We start from the raw sequence: 20018 nt of genomic DNA, 5'->3' as shown, positions 1-20018 counted from the left end.
AACAACAACAACAAGTTAGTCCTCACAAGAACCTGAAAGGGCAAATATTTTTATTCCCATTTTATAGATAGGGTACATGAGGCTTAGAAAGATGAATGAAATTTCTGTGGACACACAACCAGAGCCTGGGAGACGTACAAAGGGCCTGATCTCAGGGATACCCGATTGCAGACTTGGGTTCTCAGAGCTTTGGGAGGCTGTTCTCACAGGATCTATGTGTCTTAATGTATCTAGGGCACATTCACATTTCCCCAAGCCATAAGTTTACCCAGCTGTGCCCAGATCATTTGACTCAAATCTCTTTTTAAACATCTACTTTTCCTTTGTTGGTCACAAATTATTTGTTAGAATTATTATTATTATTATTTGTTAGAAATTTTGAGGAAAAAAAGGAGAACAAGGAATGAAAATGCATGACTTTAATAGTTCCAACCTGCCCTCCCTCAGGTACCATGTGGCTTCTCTGTAGCTTTATGAGACCTCATAGTTTAAGGCAGTGATTCCTCTGGAGAAAGCAGAGGAACTCTTGTGTGTTGTCAGAGCCTCTCCAGCCCATCTCTGTGCCCTGCACACTCAGTATCTCTCTGGTCTTGAAGTTCATCTGAGTCTCGGGCCTCCAAACCAGGTCTTCAGGACTCAGCCTCCAGCCATGCTTGCTGCAGGCTGGGCTCTGCCCTGTGCTCAGATCTGTACCTGTATGTCTGCTTGCTTTCCGAGCTTCCAGCCCCATATCTACGATCTGAATCCCTGTCTTGCTTCTCTAGCCTGAGTCCAGCTGAGGTAACCTGTCTAATGCTTCTAGACCTGTGACTTCACCTGGTTGTTGCCAAACCCTAGTTCCCCCGCCTTGACTCATGTATTGGATTCTGTAGTCCAAACCAGGGTAGCAAGGGCCCCGAGAGCTGTGGGCAGTTCTCTGGGCTCCTGGCCTGACTGAAAAACAAAACCCATTGCAGTCAAATAAATTCCAATTCATGATAACCCCATGTGTTACAGAGTAGGGTTTTCATGGCTGTAATCGTCACAAGAGCAGATGGTCAGGCTTTTTTTCTGCAGTGCCGCTAGGTGGGTTTGAACTGACCACCTTTAGCTTAGTTGTTGGACACAAGCTGCCTGGACTTGTGTTTTATCTGCTTCTAGCAATTTCTGTGCTTATCCAGGACCTATGATTTGGCCTGATTACCACCTCTTTTCTCTTATTATTTTCTTGAACACTGTTTTTAGCCTTCTGGGCTGGACTTGCTGCTGGCCCTGACGGCTTATTTCTATCCTGTCAGCCCTAGCCCAGTGCGATGACCAAGGCTAACCAATTGCATCTAGCAATGGCTACAAATAGGCCCCTATTATCTTCCTTTCACATGGGATGGCGTTCTAACTTGAAATGTGCAACTCTTTACCCAAACATTGACTGAAAAAGGCAGAAAAAGAGCACATCACTGATGGGGGGCAGCAGACAGAGATGGCCTGGCAGAGCACACATAGCTAACCTTCAGGGACAGAACTGACTAGCCTGACCGGAAAGGTCCATTCTGATCCTATGGAACTCCAGCAGGCTCTCAGGGCTCCGAGGCCACACGGTCCTGTGCACACCGTACTGTAGCCACTGAGAGGACCTTGTCCTAGACTCTGCCTTCATCCTCGGCTCCTCTGCTCACGCTTCTTACTCTTCCTGGGTTTGGTGCCCATTTTGAACGTTATCCTCCAGCCCTGTGATTTTTCCAAAGAGAAAACCTACTAAAACATATGAACAGATGGAAATTATTTTGTGAGTTGGCAAACAAATACTTATCTCTGTAACTCCAGATCTGGAAGTAGGATGCACCCCGTAAACACTAAATGAGTGGATGAATGGATTCAACTGAAATCCGAGGCACAAAACCTTGGATTGTTTTGCTCCGCAAAAACAGTTATTAATTGATAAAGCACTATACTTCAACTCAATAGGGATCCCTGGTGGCACAATGGCTAAGCACCCTGCTGAGAATTCAAAGGTTGCTGGGTTCAAGCTCCAAAAAGCAAAGATACTATGAGGATTGCAGAATACTGTACTGTCTAGGGTACCTTATGGGGCCATTTTCCTCAGTCACACGGAGTCACTATGAGGCTAAACCAACTCAGCGGCACCTAACAGTGAATAGGATTTTTGTCTTGTTCACTTGTGAAACGATCACCGAAAAGAAACATTTACTGAGTACGAGCCTGCCAGCTGCTATGCTGGTGGCTGGTAAAAGAGAGAGAGAGGTTAGACATGAAATAAGTAAACCTTGTTTGAGAACCGTTTCTAAAAGAAAATTCTACTATATACTTAATTGGATTCTTTCCTGCTGCAATTTAAGCTTTCTTCCCTGAGTGGAACAGTAACTCATTATCTCTGAAGTTTGCAAGAGCAGCACATGTAAGCAAAACAAGAAACTGACTGTTGGCGTTCACTTTGTTCCCTGCTCACCTTGGTCTTCCTATGCATGTGGTATCTCCAGACCTTCAGAGCTGGTGAATTGTCTTTAATGAGTAGTATATAATAGCTTCCAGTGCTGGTTGAGAAAACAATTTCCATCTGTTCATATATTGTTAAAAAGTAATGAAATCTTTTTTTTTTTTTTTTAAAAGCTTAATTCTTTACTTCCTTCTTTCAAATACAGAACCTCAGGTCCTTTGAGGTCTGACATAATTTAAGCGTTAATTCCTTCCTAAACTGTTTTCAAGCTACTGCACACACCATGCAGATTTTGTTAAACCCCATAGTCTCTTCATATTGACGCCTCAGGAAAAGCCAAGGAACCCTTGCCACGTATAGTCCATGATTTTGCTCAAGACCCGCTGCCATCGAGTCAACTCTGACTCTTAGTAACCCTATAAAACAGTGCAGAACTGTTCCATAGAATTAATTTCTGAGGTGCAGACAGCCTCACCTTTCTCATTCAGAGCAGAGGTGAACCCCCAACTTTGCAATCAGCCGCCCAACACTCAACTCACTGTACTACCAAGCCTCCATTTTATTCAAGAGCAGGGTCTTTCGTCCCATTTCTAAAGCTGTATTTATTTGTTTCTTTTCCCTTCTGAGAGAAAAGAAAAGTCAGTTACAACTAAAGGAAAATGCAAGTACCCGGCTTCCCATCTCATTTGTAGCGAACATCTGCTTATTATAATTCACAGGGCTTTCATTTCAGGTTTTACAGTCCTGAGCTGTTTCAGCTTTAAATCATCCTGAGTTGGCAAACAATAGTGAGGACCAGGCCAGGAAAGAAACAGACGAATCAATCCTATGTACAGAACGAGATTAAATAAAAACACAAGCATGCCAATGATCCCATTGCTAATACTTCTATTTCTGATATATTTGCCTTGGAAGCCAGTATGTCATTTCAACGATGACATGGAGAGCTTTTCTGTTCTGGAACTTCTCCTTTAGAATTGGCACCTGAATCAGCAGGGGAGATCTTGATTTTCAGTTTTATTTTTTTGAGAGAAAATTCTTAGAAGCAGTGGCTTGTACAAGGTAAATAATCAAGGTGTGTCATTCTAGGTACAAACTTTGGAATGGCAAATGAAACATATCGAAATATAGACCTGAGCCTGCGTGTTCTAGTTCTGCCCCTGCCGTTTATTGGCATTATGATGTTGGCAATTTTACTTAACTTTTAAAGCACTGATATCTTGATCTATAAAATGGGGATAAATCCAATGAAACTTTATGAAGATTAAATTAATAAACCCAAGTCTGTGTCTTAACTCAGTCACTTCTGTACTTGTATGTCTTTGGCATGTCACTTTAATTTAAGCAATTGTTTTGAACAATAACAGCACAGAATCCAAAAGTTCTGGAATTCTGGTGCTCCGAGAGAGAATCCACTCAAAGAATCTCATTTGACAAATGAAGAAACTAAGAACCAAGTGCCTAGATTGTCAGAATGACTACTTTGAAAGAGAATGTTTATTTACCACTTACATACATGGGGTTTGTAAAGTGAAAAACTCATCTTACTAAAGGTAGTAATACACTCTGACATGTGATCAAATTAAAATGAATTTTCTAATAAGTGGGGCAGTCATCTACTTAGGGACCCAGTTTGGGATCCTACTGGTTATTGTACCTAACCCAAAAGAGTTGGAATGTTGAAGAGAGCTGGGGGAGTGTTGTCCACTGATCCCCAAACAGGAAATGTTTTACTGGGCCTTTGTAGCCTCTGGAGTTTCTTAATAAACACACTCATCCCCTTCAGGCTTAACCAGCCAGAGGCACAGGTAAGTAATTAGTGAGGCCAAGTCCATTTTAGGCACAGACTGTAGAGTCCCACAAGGAGAGTGGGGTTAAAGGAAGGAGAAAACATGGAAATCTAAGAGGGGAGCGGTGGAGAATCACCATGACTACGCTGAGGCATCAGTCCCCCTGGGAACATTATCACACTCCAGTGAGAGGATCTGCCTTCTGCAAAGAGAAAAATTCAGAGAGCCATCTCTGTACAGCCACGGTGAGGAACTCAGCACAGTGTTTTAATAACCCTGGTGGTGCAGGGGTTAGGAGTGCTACTACTAGCCTAAAGGTTGGTAGTTCATATTTACCCAGATGCTCCACAGGAGAAAGACCTGGCTATCCGCTTTCATAAAGATTTCAGCCAAGAAAACCCTATAAGGCACTTCTGCTCTGTCACATGGGGCTGTTATCTGTCAGAATGGAGTCAACAGCACTTAAACAACAGCTCCTAGAAAACTCTCACAGATAGAAAGATAACAGCAAAAACAGCAAATCCTGTCTATTACCAATGAAATCACTTGTTCCAGTATCACACCAAAACAATTCTAAGTGTGTACCCGAAAAGCCATCAACTTCAAGGTATGTTTTTACTCTAAACCCAATGCTGCCAAGTCAGTTCCAATGAACAGACACCCTATAGTAGGTAGTAGAACTTCTTTCTAGAATTTCTGAGCAGACAGCATCATCTTTCTCCTTTGGAACCCCTGGTGGGTTTGAGCCAAAGACCTTGCCTTTAGCACTCCAATTCTTAACCCACTGCACCACCAGGGCTCTTTGTGTTTCCATTTGTTGTTGTTAAGTGTTGTCAAGTAGATTCCATCCCATAGCGACCCTGTATAGGGTTTCCAAGGAGCAGCTGGTGAGCTTGAACCACCGAACTTGCAGTTCAAACGACTTTGCAGTCTGGCGCATTAGTCCACAGCACCACACCAGGCATAAATATTTCAAAGAGTGGCTTGATTATTTGTTGATTGATTTATAAAAAGTGTGATTGTCCAATAGAATTCAGAAATGGATAGAGGTAACTTTGTGATCACATGTATCTAGCCCAGCCATGCTAACTATGATCAATCTTTTGTTTTCTTTCTTCCCCTTGAGGGAAACAGTTAGTTGAGTGTCTCATTTAGAGTAAGCACAGATATATTCAACTCCCCCAGATCTGGGTCACTTGGGTAAGACGATCTTGATAAAAACCAGGTTGACAATTAGATTTATAGGGTACTTCAATGTTAAATTATATTCTTCTCACATTCTGGGATATAAAGCAGTGTAAACAACACACTGATGTTAAAACAGAAAACTGCATTCAACATAAATAGCACCAAGAAATCCTACTGGCACCAGCAGACGGGGACATGGAGAGAGGGAACAGCTGAGGACACTAGATTCACGGGAAGAGAGGGACTAAGAGCTGGCAGCCAAGAGGCAGACTTGCAGAATGTGCCCTTTGTTGGTGTAAATTATTATATAAGCCTGAGTGTTTAAAAAAAAAAAAAAAAAGAGCTAAAGTGAATAGAGAGAAATACTGTTAACTGATGGTACATGGAGGGGATTATAATGAAACAAGATGTATGATTTATTGAATGTAAAACTGCTGATCTGCCCTGTAAACTTTCACTCGATTCACAATTAAAAACTAAAAAAAAAAAAAAGACATCTACAGCCTTGGAAACCCTCTGGGGCCGTTCTACTCTGCCTTGTGGGTCAGTGTGAGTCTGAAGTGGTTTATAGTAGCACAGTTTTGCAGTACTTGGTTCTACACTTTAATATGTTGTGTTCTCTTCTACTGTGGTCATATTTTACGTTATATGATTTCATTTATGATCAACTTTAGGTTCCTCTTTTATTTCCCCTTTGTCCTTCTGGAAGAGCTCTCTATAATGTGGTATCTTATGCTAAAAGAAATCTCCAGAAAATAGAAAGTATAAAATCAAATCATTCTTTACAGGAAAGTAGCAAAAACAGAAAAACAGTAACCACAATTGATTTAAGATCCTCCAGCTAAGATGTCATCTTGTGTACTTTACAGACTCAATCTGTGTACCAGGCTTTGACCCAAGCCTCAACATGATGACTGGGATCACCCCCATTAACCCAATGATACCAGGCTTGGGGCTTGTTCCACCCCCGCCACCCACAGAAGTGGCTGTCGTCAAAGAAATCATCCACTGCAAAAGCTGTACTCTTTTCCCTCAAAATCCAAGTAAGTGACAATTGAGAAACATTTGTTCATCATTTTAAATGCCTTTAAAAAGTCATATATATATACACATATATATTATATGTATATCATTGCATTGTATATATATATATATACACACACACACATACATATATATTATATGTATATCATTGCATTTATTTTCACCTATGACTCTCAAATTTTCCTCCATAGATAAACTCTTACAGTAGGGGCATCATTGTGCAGAAGGCTTTCATCTCTAGACTAGAATGCATCCTTCTATATAGGGATCTTGTCCATGTGTCTGTCCAGGAGCTAAATCGACATGTGATTTGGGGACTATATTATCTACCACTAAGAATATTTTTCATCCATTAAAGTCTAGCATTTCCTGTCAAACATAGTGTGAAATACATGAACACATCCATTCATCTTCACCAAAAAACTCTGAAATGTGTTTTCGCTAGGTGGAAAATTGAATTAATTTAGCTGTTAGCAATTGGGGTGGGGATGAGAGGAAACCCACATTTCAGAATTTCTGGACCAATTTGCATTTGGTTGAAAGGGATGAGGTAAATTGACCAGACTTTTTTTTTTTTTTAATTTAGTTTATGGGTTTAAATAGCTAGGGATTTTTTTGTTTTTGTTTTTAATTCATATTGATCAGTGTTGCCTATTTTAATTGGACTTTTTAGAAGCTTTCTTTAGTAATCTACATGTAAACTATGTAAAATGTTGTGACAGTATTCAGGTTATCTTTTTACATAAACTCCCCCCAAATTTAATAGTTTGCTCATTTAAATGTGAGTAATTAAAAAAAAAAAAAAGTGTTTTGTTTTTATTTATTGATTTCCCCCCCTGGCACACTGTTTCCCAGCCCACAAAGTACTGTGCATGCTATTAGGTTACGCTTTTTGAGTTCTTCCTTGCTGCTTCACTGTGTGACTACAAGACAAAGCAGATAACAAGCTGAGGTTTTTCATCATGTTGTCATTTCATTATGGTTTGTACTTTGTGAAGGGTTTTTTTTCTTCTTCTTCATCCCCATTTGCTGTGCTTCCATATTATGAAGGAGAAATGAAATTATGCAAACATTTGCTTTATCTCTGTTCACGGACAAGTATAGTCGCTCTGTGTAGAAACGAGCAAAGAAAATAGAGATGAGGAGGAGGGGGAAATAATTTAAAAGATGAGGCAGTCAAAGATAAATGCAAGTTGGTGTCAAAACGTATCCGTACGTAGTATGGAAAAGTTACTTTGCAAGCTTTACTTTGACCAGGTGAACAGAAAAAGAGAGAGAAAGAGCCAATCAATAATAGACTAAATCCTCTGCTTCTGTTGTGATTATTAGATCTACCACCTCCTTCCACAAGAGAGCGACCCCCTGGGTGTAAGACTGTGTTCGTTGGAGGATTACCAGAAAATGCTACTGAGGAAATTATTCAAGAAGTCTTTGAGCAGTGCGGTGATATCACAGCGATTCGGAAAAGCAAGAAGAATTTTTGTCACATTCGCTTTGCAGAAGAATTCATGGTTGATAAAGCCATTTACCTTTCTGGTACTTTGCATTACATAAGGGTTTTTTTTTTTAAGTATTTTGTTATATTTTGTGATGTTAACATGAGCTTATTCCCTTTTGCCTTTAATGCCAATCAAGTCCTCTGAGTTAGAAAAGGTTGGAAAAAGCAGAATTCTGCACGTTCCCTTGGCTGCCAGCAGCACTATTAAGCAATATGTGCGTTTACTTTGTCACAGGCATGATTTTCCACCATCCAGACCTTAGGAATTCCATCTAGTTTCTAATTAATGTTCTCAAGTACTTATTAGATGAAAAGCAATATTATGAGTACTGAGGACCATTATTATTATTGGATGTAATCCTCTGGGGGAATAAAGCAGTCTCTCAGAATAATTTCCGTTTTTTCAGAAGTGAATTCACTTGCTAGACACCAGGGTACCAAAGTAAGATTCGTTTCTTCAAGAAGTGTAGTGGTCTTTAGGGTAAAGACTAATAGCATTGCCCATTTGACCATGCAAAATGGCTAAGCCTGCCTATGGTCTTTGCATCCTTGGTGCTAGTTTTTATAGGAGAGTCTTAGATTGTTAAAATTAGGCCAAACGCTGCCTTCCACTCCATGGGTGTGGGAGTAAGTGTATGGAGTATGTCGAAAAGCCTTTGCCAAACCTAAGAATTACAGGGCCAGCATTGGCTTGGGGCTTTAGCAGGATGGATTTTTAGATGTAAGTCATTGCCATTCCCTGTCAAGCGCCATCTTGTCTCTTTGCTCATTACCCTCCTGTTCCAGAGGCAAAGCTAATGGGAGAGAGTGGGGAAACGATAAAGGGGGGGAAAGGATACCTGAACACCACTGCCCAGTTTTTCTTAATTTCTGCAGTCAACCCTATTTCCAGAAAATTCTGATTGTAGACCTGGAGGTTCTCCCAACACATCAGAGACTTTTCTGAGATCGATATGGCTAAGGACAACTTTTACTCCAGCAAAGCTGTACAAAGTGGAGGAAAAAAAAACAACCCAAAAAAACTGAAGACATTTCAAAATGGAGATGGAAATGAAAACATAGAACAAAGACATAGTACAGTGCACAAACACGTCTTACCTTTATTTAGTCATGGTTTGGTGCTGTAGGATAAGCACTGGGCTGCAGGATTAGCAAGGTTGACAGTTCAAATCCACCAACCACTCCTCAGAAGCCTCATACAGGATTGCTAGGAATCAGAACTGACTTGACAGTACTTAAGAATCTTACATAGCATCCAAGAAGTCGATTGGAATACTGGGGATTTTCTTTGAGTGGGATTCACATGTCTTGGGCAAGACTGAACTCCTCTCGGAGCCTCCCTTTTCTCATCTGCAGAATAAAGATTGTAACAGTACACACCTCAGGGATGGTTGCAAGGAAGAAATGAAATAATGGCTAGTGAGTGCTTAGCCATGCAGTAACTGGTGGTTTTAACCCAGCTATCTTGCTGATGATAAAGGAGGATGGATTCTTATTCCTCAGGAACCCTGCTCTGAGGACCTGGATTTAAATCAGGGATCTGCCCCTAAAATGATTATTATACCTGAGGAAATGAGAGGGTCAGAGGAGAGGAAAGGCACTTTCTAACATGAATTTAACACACAATGTTTAGACCTGGTCAGAAATCCCTACACGACATTGCCGCAACTGAACAGCTCCACATTTAGACATTTGGAGAGACTCCTTTATTTATGTCTTGATGGCGCACTTTTCTCAGCCTTGACTCTGCTTTTGCCCCTGATTTGCTTGAGTTGCTTCTTTGTGCAGAAGGAGGCAACAGCAAAGGCAGGAGGGTCTCCTGGCTCAGCCTCCACCTCCCAGGGAGGCTGACAGCATCCATCCACCCCAGGGCAGCTCTGAAAGGCTGATTAATTGGAAGGCAGGCAGGCAAGCAGACTGCCCCTCCTGTGCCTGCAAGCCCAGCTGTGAGGCCTGTCTAATTTTAGGACTCTTTCACATTTGAAGGCCAAGCTAATTTTAGATGCAGCCTCATCAGGGTCTCTTTTAAGGCCTTAATGATGATGTTTTGGTAAAAGAGAAGGGTGCCTTTGGAACCAGAAATGTTTGAAAAGCGAGCCTTTGGACGTGAGCAGGGAAGAGTTGCTTCGCCAGTTGGAAAAACTGTCCCAAGTGTGAGTAATCCTGTCCGCTCAGTTGTTACACACCGATCACTCCCAGATTACCTTGCTTTGTTGAGTTTCCATGGCCCACAATCAAAATCTATCTTGCTCTAGCATTAATTCTGCTCGTCTGTGAGTGTGTGGTTGTGTTGTTGATTAAGTTACGTCTTCCGGTTCTTGTAGAGAACACATCTAAAACCATAGGAAAGAAAAGGGTGCAATAGCATAGCAGGTGAGATCTGTAACATTTTGAAGGTATGAAGGGTCCTTCTGGGGAGAAGGCAGCCTCTCTAAGGGTTTTCAGCTAAGTTTTAACCTAAAATGCTGAGCTAACCTATTGAAATCTACTGTGAGGTGTTGAACATCAGCTTGGCCCAGCCTAAAATTGTACAGTTGTAGCTCATTTTCAAAAGTCCCAACACAGCACAAGTGTTCATTTTGCCATAATTCCTGGCAGACCCTGACAGCCTGTCTCCTGCTGGGACCTGAATTTATGTTTTTTAAAAAATCCCAAGCACTCCAGGCTGAAGAAGAGAGCAACCTCGGAGCCAGCTCGTCTTCATTGGAAGTTTGGCGGGCTGGTTCCCATCCTGTTTGTGTTGACTTCTAAGATGAAGTTTCTGCTTATAGTCTTTGGAAGTTGAGTAGCTCAGAGTCAATCCCCCACAGACCCCCAGGTCCCTTTCCCTCTTGCTCTGGGCTTCTGCTCAGGGCTCCGTGGTTTTCAAAGACTACTTGGACAATTTGTGTGGTGTCACATGCCAGATGACCTGCTATAAGGAAAGAAGTGGTGAGACCTCTTGATTGAAGGTAAAAATTCCCTGTGTGCCCCCAGAGGATAAATGGAAATAAAGCAGCATTGCAAAATTACCTTTGTAATTGGGGTTTTTGCAGCTGCCAAGTGAGAATTGAGCAGCGGCACTTTCTAGCCAAATGGAGCCAGGGCCTATGAGCGAGGCATGGTGGGATTTACCTTGGAGATCTTTTTAAATGCCGTAGATACTCCGTATTTACTGACACTCCACCTCTTCCTAAAAAGAATTGTAGAGACGGGTGTGTGCTCAACAGTTACCATGGACTGAAAGGTGAACATTATTACCATAGGAAAAAAAGAAATCTCGATGCCAAATTTTCTTCTGAGCTTCCTGGATGCCAGAGGGAAGAAGGAATTTTGATAAGTGCCCTAGTTCTTAGGGTCATCTTCAGTTATTTATAGTTGTTTGGAAGATGAGTGGGTGGTCCCTGAGACACCTCCCCAGATCTATAATAGATTGTTAACCTTAGTGCTTTAGGAGCTCCTGGTACTGCAAATGGTTAATGTACTCAATTGCCAACTGGAAGGTTGAAGGTTTGAGCCCCATTAGAGGTAACTCAGGAGAAAGGCATGGCAATCTACTAAAAATAAGCCATTGACTGGGGACTTTAGACCCAGAGAAGGTGAGGGGCTGTATGCTGATGGAGGGGTGCTGGCAGGATTGCAGGGTATACCCTTTGGTTGATGATGCGTAGAGGGGACTGTAACCATGACAATGAAATGGTATCGATAGGATGAATGTAAAGCTAACGTTCTCCCATGTAAACTGTCACATAATTCACAAAAAACATTAATATTAATATTAATATTAGTAACCCATTGAAAGCCCTATGATGTACTTACCATCCTGACACACACCAGGCAGTCGGAGCCGTCTTGAGTCGGGGTCAACTCCACTGCCTTAGATGGTACTTTCAAAATATCTTCAAATGCCTTATAGTTGCTGGGCAGAAGGAGAAAGGCGTCCCACATGTATCATGATTTCACGAGATTTTCTATTGGTTTCAGGTTACCGCATGCGATTAGGATCTAGCACTGACAAAAAGGATTCAGGTCGCCTCCACGTGGACTTTGCCCAGGCCAGGGATGACTTCTATGAGTGGGAATGCAAGCAGCGGATGCGTGCCCGGGAGGAGAGGCACCGGCGCAAGCTGGAGGAAGACCGGCTTCGGCCGCCCTCCCCGCCTGCCATCATGCATTACTCTGAGCACGAGGCCGCCCTGCTGGCGGAAAAGCTGAAAGGTATGAGGCAACAGCTCGCTGGCGTTTCCTCCCTATGGCTAGCTCCTCACGCGTGGAGTCCTGTGTGCTTCTCCTTTGTTGGTTAGCTGGGAGGGATGCTAGGGGCCTGCTGGCCTCCAGTTCCTTTTCCCCTTTGCTCTACTTGGGTGTGTGCCACCGACGCATAGCCACCCTGTAAAGGGTTTCTGAGACTATAAATCTTTTCCGGAGCAGAAAGCCTCATCTTTCTCCCATGGAGCAACTAGTAGATTCGAACTGCTGACGTTGGGGTTAGCAGCCGTGCTGTCATAATCTATTACACTACCAGGGCTCCTCTTTGCTCCGCTGCCACTCAGTAAGAGGGGACAGAGAGGTTGACGCACTCATCCAAAGCAGGCTTTGTTTTGAGACCTGGTGTTTAATGGATTAAGCAGCCTTACTCCTTGGAGTTCTTCTTATTCCTCATGTTCTTCAACAAATTAGTTGCCATCAAGTTGAAGCCAGGTCTTGGTGACCCCACGTGTGTCAGAGTAGAACTGTACATTCTAGGTTTTCAAAGGCACCTTTTTTATAAGTAAATCATCCACACTTGCTTCTGAGGTGCCTCCCGGTCGTCTTGAACCTCTAACCTTTCCATTACTAGCAGAGTGCTGTAAGCATCTATACCACTCAGGGACTTTAAAATCTCTAAAAAGTATTTGCAGCTATGGCAAACTCTTCACAAAGCCTTGTTTGGCAAGGTCAAATGCATAGGAACCCAGCTGGGATACATGGAGTATAGAAAAGAAATGTAGACCAGGATTCCTGCCTCTAGAAATGGAGGTGACACTTCTAACACACACAGGATACTCAACAGTAGAAGAGACTATCTTTCATTCCTTCAAACGTTTGCTGAGCCCTTTGTCCATGTTGGATGCTGTAAAAGAGAGAGAGCTGTGTAGGATTTGGTACCTGCCCAGTGAGTTAACAATGATGATTTTGAATTAGAATGATTTGTGTATAAATTCAATTCTATTACTGACTGAAGCAATGGACCCTGAACAAAAACTGCTTCTTTTGTAGGCAAATGACTGCCAGACTGCCTTCAGGTTATTGGGCACTGTGAGGGTTAAATGAGAGGCAGAGAGAAAGCCTTATCCAAAGTGCTGGCCACACTGTAGGTATCTGCGAGTAAACAACAGGATTGTCAATCCAGGTTTGCTCCTCAAGGGAAAAGCCTCAAGCCTACGTAAGTAATGTTGATGAAAGTGTCAAGGAATTCATCACAGGCAGGATCTTAACATTTCTAGAGGAAAATAAAGCTTTCTAGTGAGATACTGGAACCATAGCACTAAAGACCCAGATCTGGAAAGTAGCAAGCACAAACTAAACCAAATGCGCCTATGAACCTGAGAGCTAGAAGGAAGTCAGTATACAGAGGAGGTGGGGCTGGAAAAGCAGGCGGGGACTGCCACCACAGGGACTGGCACCATGGGGACTGCCACCACGGGGACTGCCACCACGGGGACTGCCACCACAGCTGTATTTGTGTCCTGTTCTATTGCAGGAGCAGTGGAGAAGTCATTAATGATTTCCGATGAGTGAAGAAATGGGATTGATCCATCCAGTGTCTTGGGCTACATTGCTGGCCATGTGTAATGTGTAGATTAGATGTTTTCATGAACAGAAATGTATTAAAAGCTGCCAATAACCTGTCATAGGAAAATAAGATGTTGACATCCTATGCCTTTAAAAAAAAAAAAAAAGCCTGTTTCCAATCCTCATCCTCTGTTTGAGGGCTTGGAGACCCCTGTTGTTGTTATTGTTAGATGTCATCAAGTCCACTCTAACCTCTAACTCAAGGTAACCACACGTGTGTACAGTAGAAGTGTGCTCCTGAGGGTTTTCAAGGGTGTGATCTTTCAGAAACAGATCACCACACTTTTCTTTTGAGGCACTTCTGAGTGGGTTTGAATTGCCAGCCTTTTGGTTTAGTAGTCCGGTGCTCAGCTATTAGCACTACCCGGGACTACTTGGGAGCCCCTTGTTGTTGCTAAATGCTGTCTCGTCAGTTCTGACTCATAGTGACCCTGTATAGGGTTTCCGAGGCCGCACACCTTTGCAGGAGCAGAAAGCCTCATCTTTCTCCTGAGGACCCACTGGAGGGCTTGAACCAACAGCTCTGTGGTTCGCAGTCCAGTGCTTATCCTCTAGAGCCGCTGTGCTAGCCAGGCACAACTGCAAACTGAAAAGACGTGATTGTAACCTGGACTGTCTCTTGCTGATGCTCCTCTGAGAAGGGTTTTCTTAAAGTATAAATACATACATTGTGGCTGTCCTGTAATAACAAGTACGGCAGATGCACAGACACAATCTCACTTTTCCGTTCAGCTTGAATGAGAAACAGCCAGATTCTCAACCAGGCATATAGGTAGGAACAAGTGATTGTTTCTTCTCTCCAGTGCATTGTATGATATCAACTTCTGATTTACATAGACAAAACTGTATCCAGTCACATTCCCTTCCAGGAGTGACAAAATCCAGCATTCTGCTTCTGTGACCTCATGGAAGAATTTCACGACAGTTTGGCATCTACACGTGTTATTTTCAGAAGCTAGCACAGAACGTGCACGTAAGAAGTACACTGCATTTGCCTCTCCGTTAAAGGACAGCAGATTGGGATGTCAATTTGGTAACGCAATTTGCAAGCCTTGCCATTTCAAAAATATATATTTATATAGATGAGTATCATTTGCAGAATTCAGAAGCAGCTCCTTTGCCAAGTACTGTGTGATCCCTTGAGGAGAGAACAGATTGGAAATTTTAATAAATGGTAGTTACAGTAGAAGGAACTAGCTGGGGATACATCTTAGTCAAGAGTCAGGTAATATCAAGCTTGACAATTTCAACTCAAGAACAGAGTTTGGGTTATAAACAGCATTTAATTGCTTAGGAAATTGGCTGCCTCACATTGAGGAAATCCACTCCATGCTCCTTAGAATCCTGCAAAGCCAGACAGGAGGAGCCATGAAGACGCTTCCCCCAAAGATGCCTTCATTGATGTGGGCCTATAAAAAGTACTGGAGACCTAGAGGGGAAGGAGCCTGTGTGGGAAAGGAAATGGAAATGGGATCTGAAATTACCTAATTGGATTTGATTTTTTTTTGCTCCCTTGAGAAATCTTGCTATCTTAGGTTTATCACATTCTTCCTCCTCCCTGCTTTTTACATCATACTTGTTCTTAAAATTTTCTGTTGGAAGATCAGCTCTGTGTAGCAAAATCTGTCAAAGTCTTTAGGGTCATCCACAGGGCTCCCCGGGTCCTGTGTAGATCTACAACAGTCCCCACAGAAGGCGCCCAGTAATTGACTTCCTTTTCTCTCTTCCTCAGCTGTCTGGGTCTATGAGTACATTGCATTTCTGCCTAATAGTACCACTGGGCATTGCTGGAATTGAGGCGCATGATGAGTGCTTATTCCAGTCTTTCAACTAGCAGGTGTTGAGATTTTCATCCTGTACCTGGTATAATGGGGAAGATAAGGTGGTATATAGCCCCTGCCTCACACAGTATGAGATTATTGAAAATACCATGGCTTGGGTCAGGTGCACCTTAGTTCTCAAGCTGACATCATGCTCTTCAACACTTTAAGAAGGTCTTGTGCAGCAGATATGCCTAAAGCAATATGTCTTTGAGTTCTTGACTGCTGCTTCTGTGAGTGTTAAGTATTGATCCAAGCAAAATGAAGTCTTCACAACTTCAATCTTTTCTCCATTGATGTGGATGTTGTTTATTGGTCCAGTGGTGAGGAGTTTTGTTTTCTTTACATAGAGATGCAACCCATACGGAAGGCTGTGGTCTTTGATCTTCATTAGTACGTATTTTAAGTCCTGTTTGATTTCAGCAAGCAAGGTTGTATCATCTGCATACTGCAGATTGTTAATGAGTCTTCCTTCAACCCTGATGTCATGTTTTTCTTCATATAATCCTCATATGCATGTGAAAGTTGAGCAGTGAATGAGGAAGACCATAGAAGAATTAATGCATTTAAGCTATGGTGCTGTAAGAGTGTTGAAAGTACCATGTATTGTCAGAAAAGCAAACCAGTCTGTGTTGGAAAAAGTACAGCCACAATGCTCCTTGGAATCCAGAATGGCCAGACTTTGTCTCTCATACTTCAGACCTATTTTCAGGAGGGACCAGTCAGTCCCTGGAGAAGGATATCATGTTTGGTAAAGTGGAGGGTTGGAGAAAAAGAGGAAGACCTCTAACTAGATGGATTGGCACAGTGGCAGCAGCAGTGAGCCCAAACGTAGCAGCGATTGTGAAGTTGGTACAGGACCGGGTAGTGTTTCATTCTGTTGTTCGTAGGTTTGCTATGAGTCTAGAGTGATAATAGTCAAAAGAATTGACAGGAAAGGAATTGATTTACTGTGTGGACTCTTCTAGCTCTAGGCAGGGCATGGAGGGTCTGGTGGATGATCCTAAAGGCTTTTACAGATGTTGGTAGATAAAGTTTCCCACCTTGGGAAGGGCAGTGTGCATCACAGGAGAGACATGCAGCCAGCTGGGCATCTCTAAGGGACAGGAAGCCCATCCAGTGGCCACTTCACCTCCTGAAGCCAGAGGAAGCCCTGAATTTCAGCTATATAGTATGTGAGGCACAGAGCTACCCAGTGTCTGTTACGTTAATACAGATTCTAAAAAAGAAAATTAGCCGGTACCCTGCTGATTAAATAGACATTGTTCTGAGACAATTCTGCTTAATGAAGACTGACTGGGAAGTAACTGCTTACAGACCCAAAGTTTATCACATGGCTTTGAGAAAGCGAGAAGGCGCTCAATAACACCATAATTACACTTTATTGGAAACAGTGGCACCAGGCAGATGAGGTAATGAATTTTGGTGTGTCTAACACAGACCATCCACCCCTGGAGGAGCCCTCTGTTTGGACTGTGGGAGGAAGAGATTGATTAGACTGTAAGGGAGGATTATATACTAATTCACTGGGGATTTCTCTTGGCAAGAGCATTTAAAAGTTTTTGTGTACTCTTCTTCCCCCCCGGCCCCCTCGCCCTCCGCCCCCCCCACCCACCCACTTTGGAAGGCTGCACATAATCTTTCATTATTTGGGGGAATGAGTTTCTCTCTACTGCAGGTGTAGTTCTGAAGAAGCTTTTCAAACAGTGCTATAGAATTTCCTGATGTGTTGTTGAGGCTTCAGTCCTCATGGGATCAGGTTGGAGTACCCAGTAAGCAAGGTAAACACAAGATTACTTGTGCTAATTTGCTAATCTGTGGTGAACAATTTCACATGAGTTTCATTCACATCTCTGATGTGGTGAAAATGTTCACCACAGATTAGCAAGTAAACACATGTAAATCCGTGCATACCTTGCTTACTGGGAACTCTGCCCCTGTCAGGGATTGTAAATTTGAAAAGAGCCTTTGCTTCTGTAGGTAGGCACTGTGAGGTAGGGACAGAGACAGGTGCTAGACGTACCTAGAAGCAGGATCTTTGATATGGTAAAAAAAATATGAAATTGTTCTCTACAGATTAGTAATGAGCAAGCACACGTAAGACTTGCTTACCTTTCTTTTTGGGGTGATGTGATGCAGCATGGGGTCAACATTCTTAATTTCCAGCTGATGCCGTGTATTCGGCATCTGGTTGCTTAACCCCAAGGATGGTGGTTCAAATCCACCAACAGCTGGTGCCAACGGAATAAGATGAGGCTGTCTGCTCCCATCAAGATTGACTACCAGGGAATCCCTACCAGGGCATGGCAATGGCTTAGACTCTGATTTGCATACAGTGTGGTCCCATGTCAGCTTGCCAGCAGACAGGAAATGGAAGTGCAGGCTGCATTTTGCTGACGTGGTTGTCAATATTTATGGTTCCATGAAAGTAAAAATCAATAATGCTATGAGCCAAGTGAAGTTCCATTAGCTAAAAGCCAGGCTTCTTTCTTAGGGCAACAGGAATATGGGGCACAGGAGCCCATTTGAGAATTGCTTCCTTTGGCACATTGACCTTCTAGAGGCAGGACATAGGCTGTTTGATTTGCACACATTCTGTTTATGCATTTGCATACTGACCCCCTGATTTCCTTATTTTTTAGAAGTACTGAATAAGGAATTATTGTGTGATGTGTGTATGTGTTCTCATTTCTCTAGAAAGAAAAGGGTTTTATATAGATTGTCTTTCATCTTTCTTCTCATTCTAGAGACTTATACTTTAAATATAGACTCTCCCCTCCTACCGTTCTTTCATAGACCCAGTGGTAAGCGGTGGTGGTGGTGGTTATGTGCCAAGTGGTCGGTTCTGACTCATAGCGACTCTGTATAGGGTTTCCAAGGCTGTAAATCTATATGGGAGCAGAAAGCCTCAAGGTTCTCTTGAAGAACGACGAGTAGTTTTGAACTGCTGACCTTTAGGTTAGCAGCCTAACTTGTAGTCACTGCACTACCAAAGCTCCCAGGCATAAGTAAGGATACTAAAACCAAAAATCAAACAGACTGCTGTCAAGTTCATTCTGACTTACAACCACCTCTGTAAGAGAGGGGAGAACAGCTCGTCTGGGCTTCCGAGGCTGTACATCTTTACAAAAGCAGACAGCTTCATCTTTCTCCTAAACAGTTGCTAGTAGGTTTGAACTGCCAACCTTGCAGTTAGCAACCCATCAGCGCTATTGTTGCTGGTAAGTGTTGTCAGGTTAGCTCCAACTCAAATAGCAACCCTGTATAGGATTTCCAAGGAGCAACTGATGGCTTTGAACTGACAAGCTTGTGGTTAACAGCCCAGTGCTTAGCTACAGTGCCACACCGGGACCTCAGTAAGGGTACTACTGGTAGTGGTGGTGGTGGTATGCTGTCAAATCAGTTCAGACTCATGTGGGTTGTAAAGCCTCTACTTTCTCCCTTGGAGTGGCTGGTAGATTTGAACTTATGACCTTGTGGTTAGCAGTCCATCTTGTAACTTGTCATTATTGTTATTGTTAAAAGGCCTTTGAGGTCAGTTCCAACTCACAGCGAACCTGTATAGGGTTTCCAAGGAGCAGCTGGTGACTTTGAACCGTCAACCTTGTGGTCCAGTGTATTATCCCATTGTTGTTGTTCCTACGTGCCGTCAAGTTGGCTCCAACCCATAGTGACCCTGTATAAGGTTTCCGAGGAGCAGCTGGTGAGCTTTAACCGCTGACACTGTTGTTCAAACCCACTTTGCCGTCCAGCACATTAACCCACAGCTCCACACCAAGTCTGGTGGTTGGTGGTTATGTACCATGGATAAAGTTCTGACTCACAGTGACCCTGTATAGGGTTTCCGAGGCTGTAAATCTCTACAGGGACAGAAAGCCTCATCTTTCTCCCGCAGAACTGCTGATAGTCTCGAACTGCTAACTTACGAGTTAGCATCCCAACTCGTACCCACTACCCTACCAGAGCTCCTTACACCAGGACTGTTGTTGTTATTGTTATGTGCCATGGAGTCCATTCCAACTCATAGCAACCCTGTACAGGGTTTCTGAGGCTGTAAATCTTTATGGGAGCAGAAAGCACCAGGACTAGAGCAGAGGAGCTCTGGTGGCACAGTGGTTAAGCACTTAGCTGATAACCAAAAAGTCAGCAGTTTAAATCACCAGCCACCCTACTGGAGAAAGAGACAGTCTATTTCAGTAAACATCTCCAACCTTGGAAACACGACATGTCAGTTCTACTATCCCCTACGGGGTAGTTATGGTCCAGAATCGACTGGATGGCAGAAGGTTTGGTTCATAGGGCAGTTCGCTCTGCTGTGCATATGGTCGCTATGAGTCAGTACCGACTTGATGGCACCTAACAACAACAACAACAAGTATTGCATTGGGGGTGGTGTCGGAGACCCGCCTCGACATAGGGGTTCGGTTCAC

At 43.0% G+C, this 20018-nt stretch overlaps 1 protein-coding gene across 1 annotated transcript in view; it reads left to right on the top strand.

The window, feature by feature from the left end:
- The window catches only part of ENOX1 (ecto-NOX disulfide-thiol exchanger 1), a 304449-nt gene that overhangs the window by 86688 nt on the left and 197743 nt on the right, over nucleotides 1-20018 (top strand). The window contains exons 3-5 of the mRNA XM_006837613.1: nucleotides 6282-6455; nucleotides 7786-7992; nucleotides 11918-12151. Coding sequence (XP_006837676.1) covers nucleotides 6282-6455; nucleotides 7786-7992; nucleotides 11918-12151 — 615 coding nt within the window. The remainder of the gene's footprint in view (nucleotides 1-6281; nucleotides 6456-7785; nucleotides 7993-11917; nucleotides 12152-20018) is intronic.

This window comes from Chrysochloris asiatica, unplaced genomic scaffold, assembly GCF_000296735.1.
Source record: "Chrysochloris asiatica unplaced genomic scaffold, ChrAsi1.0 scaffold00022, whole genome shotgun sequence".
Lineage (NCBI taxonomy): Eukaryota > Metazoa > Chordata > Mammalia > Afrosoricida > Chrysochloridae > Chrysochloris > Chrysochloris asiatica.
This window is presented reverse-complemented; position numbering and strand designations above follow the sequence as displayed.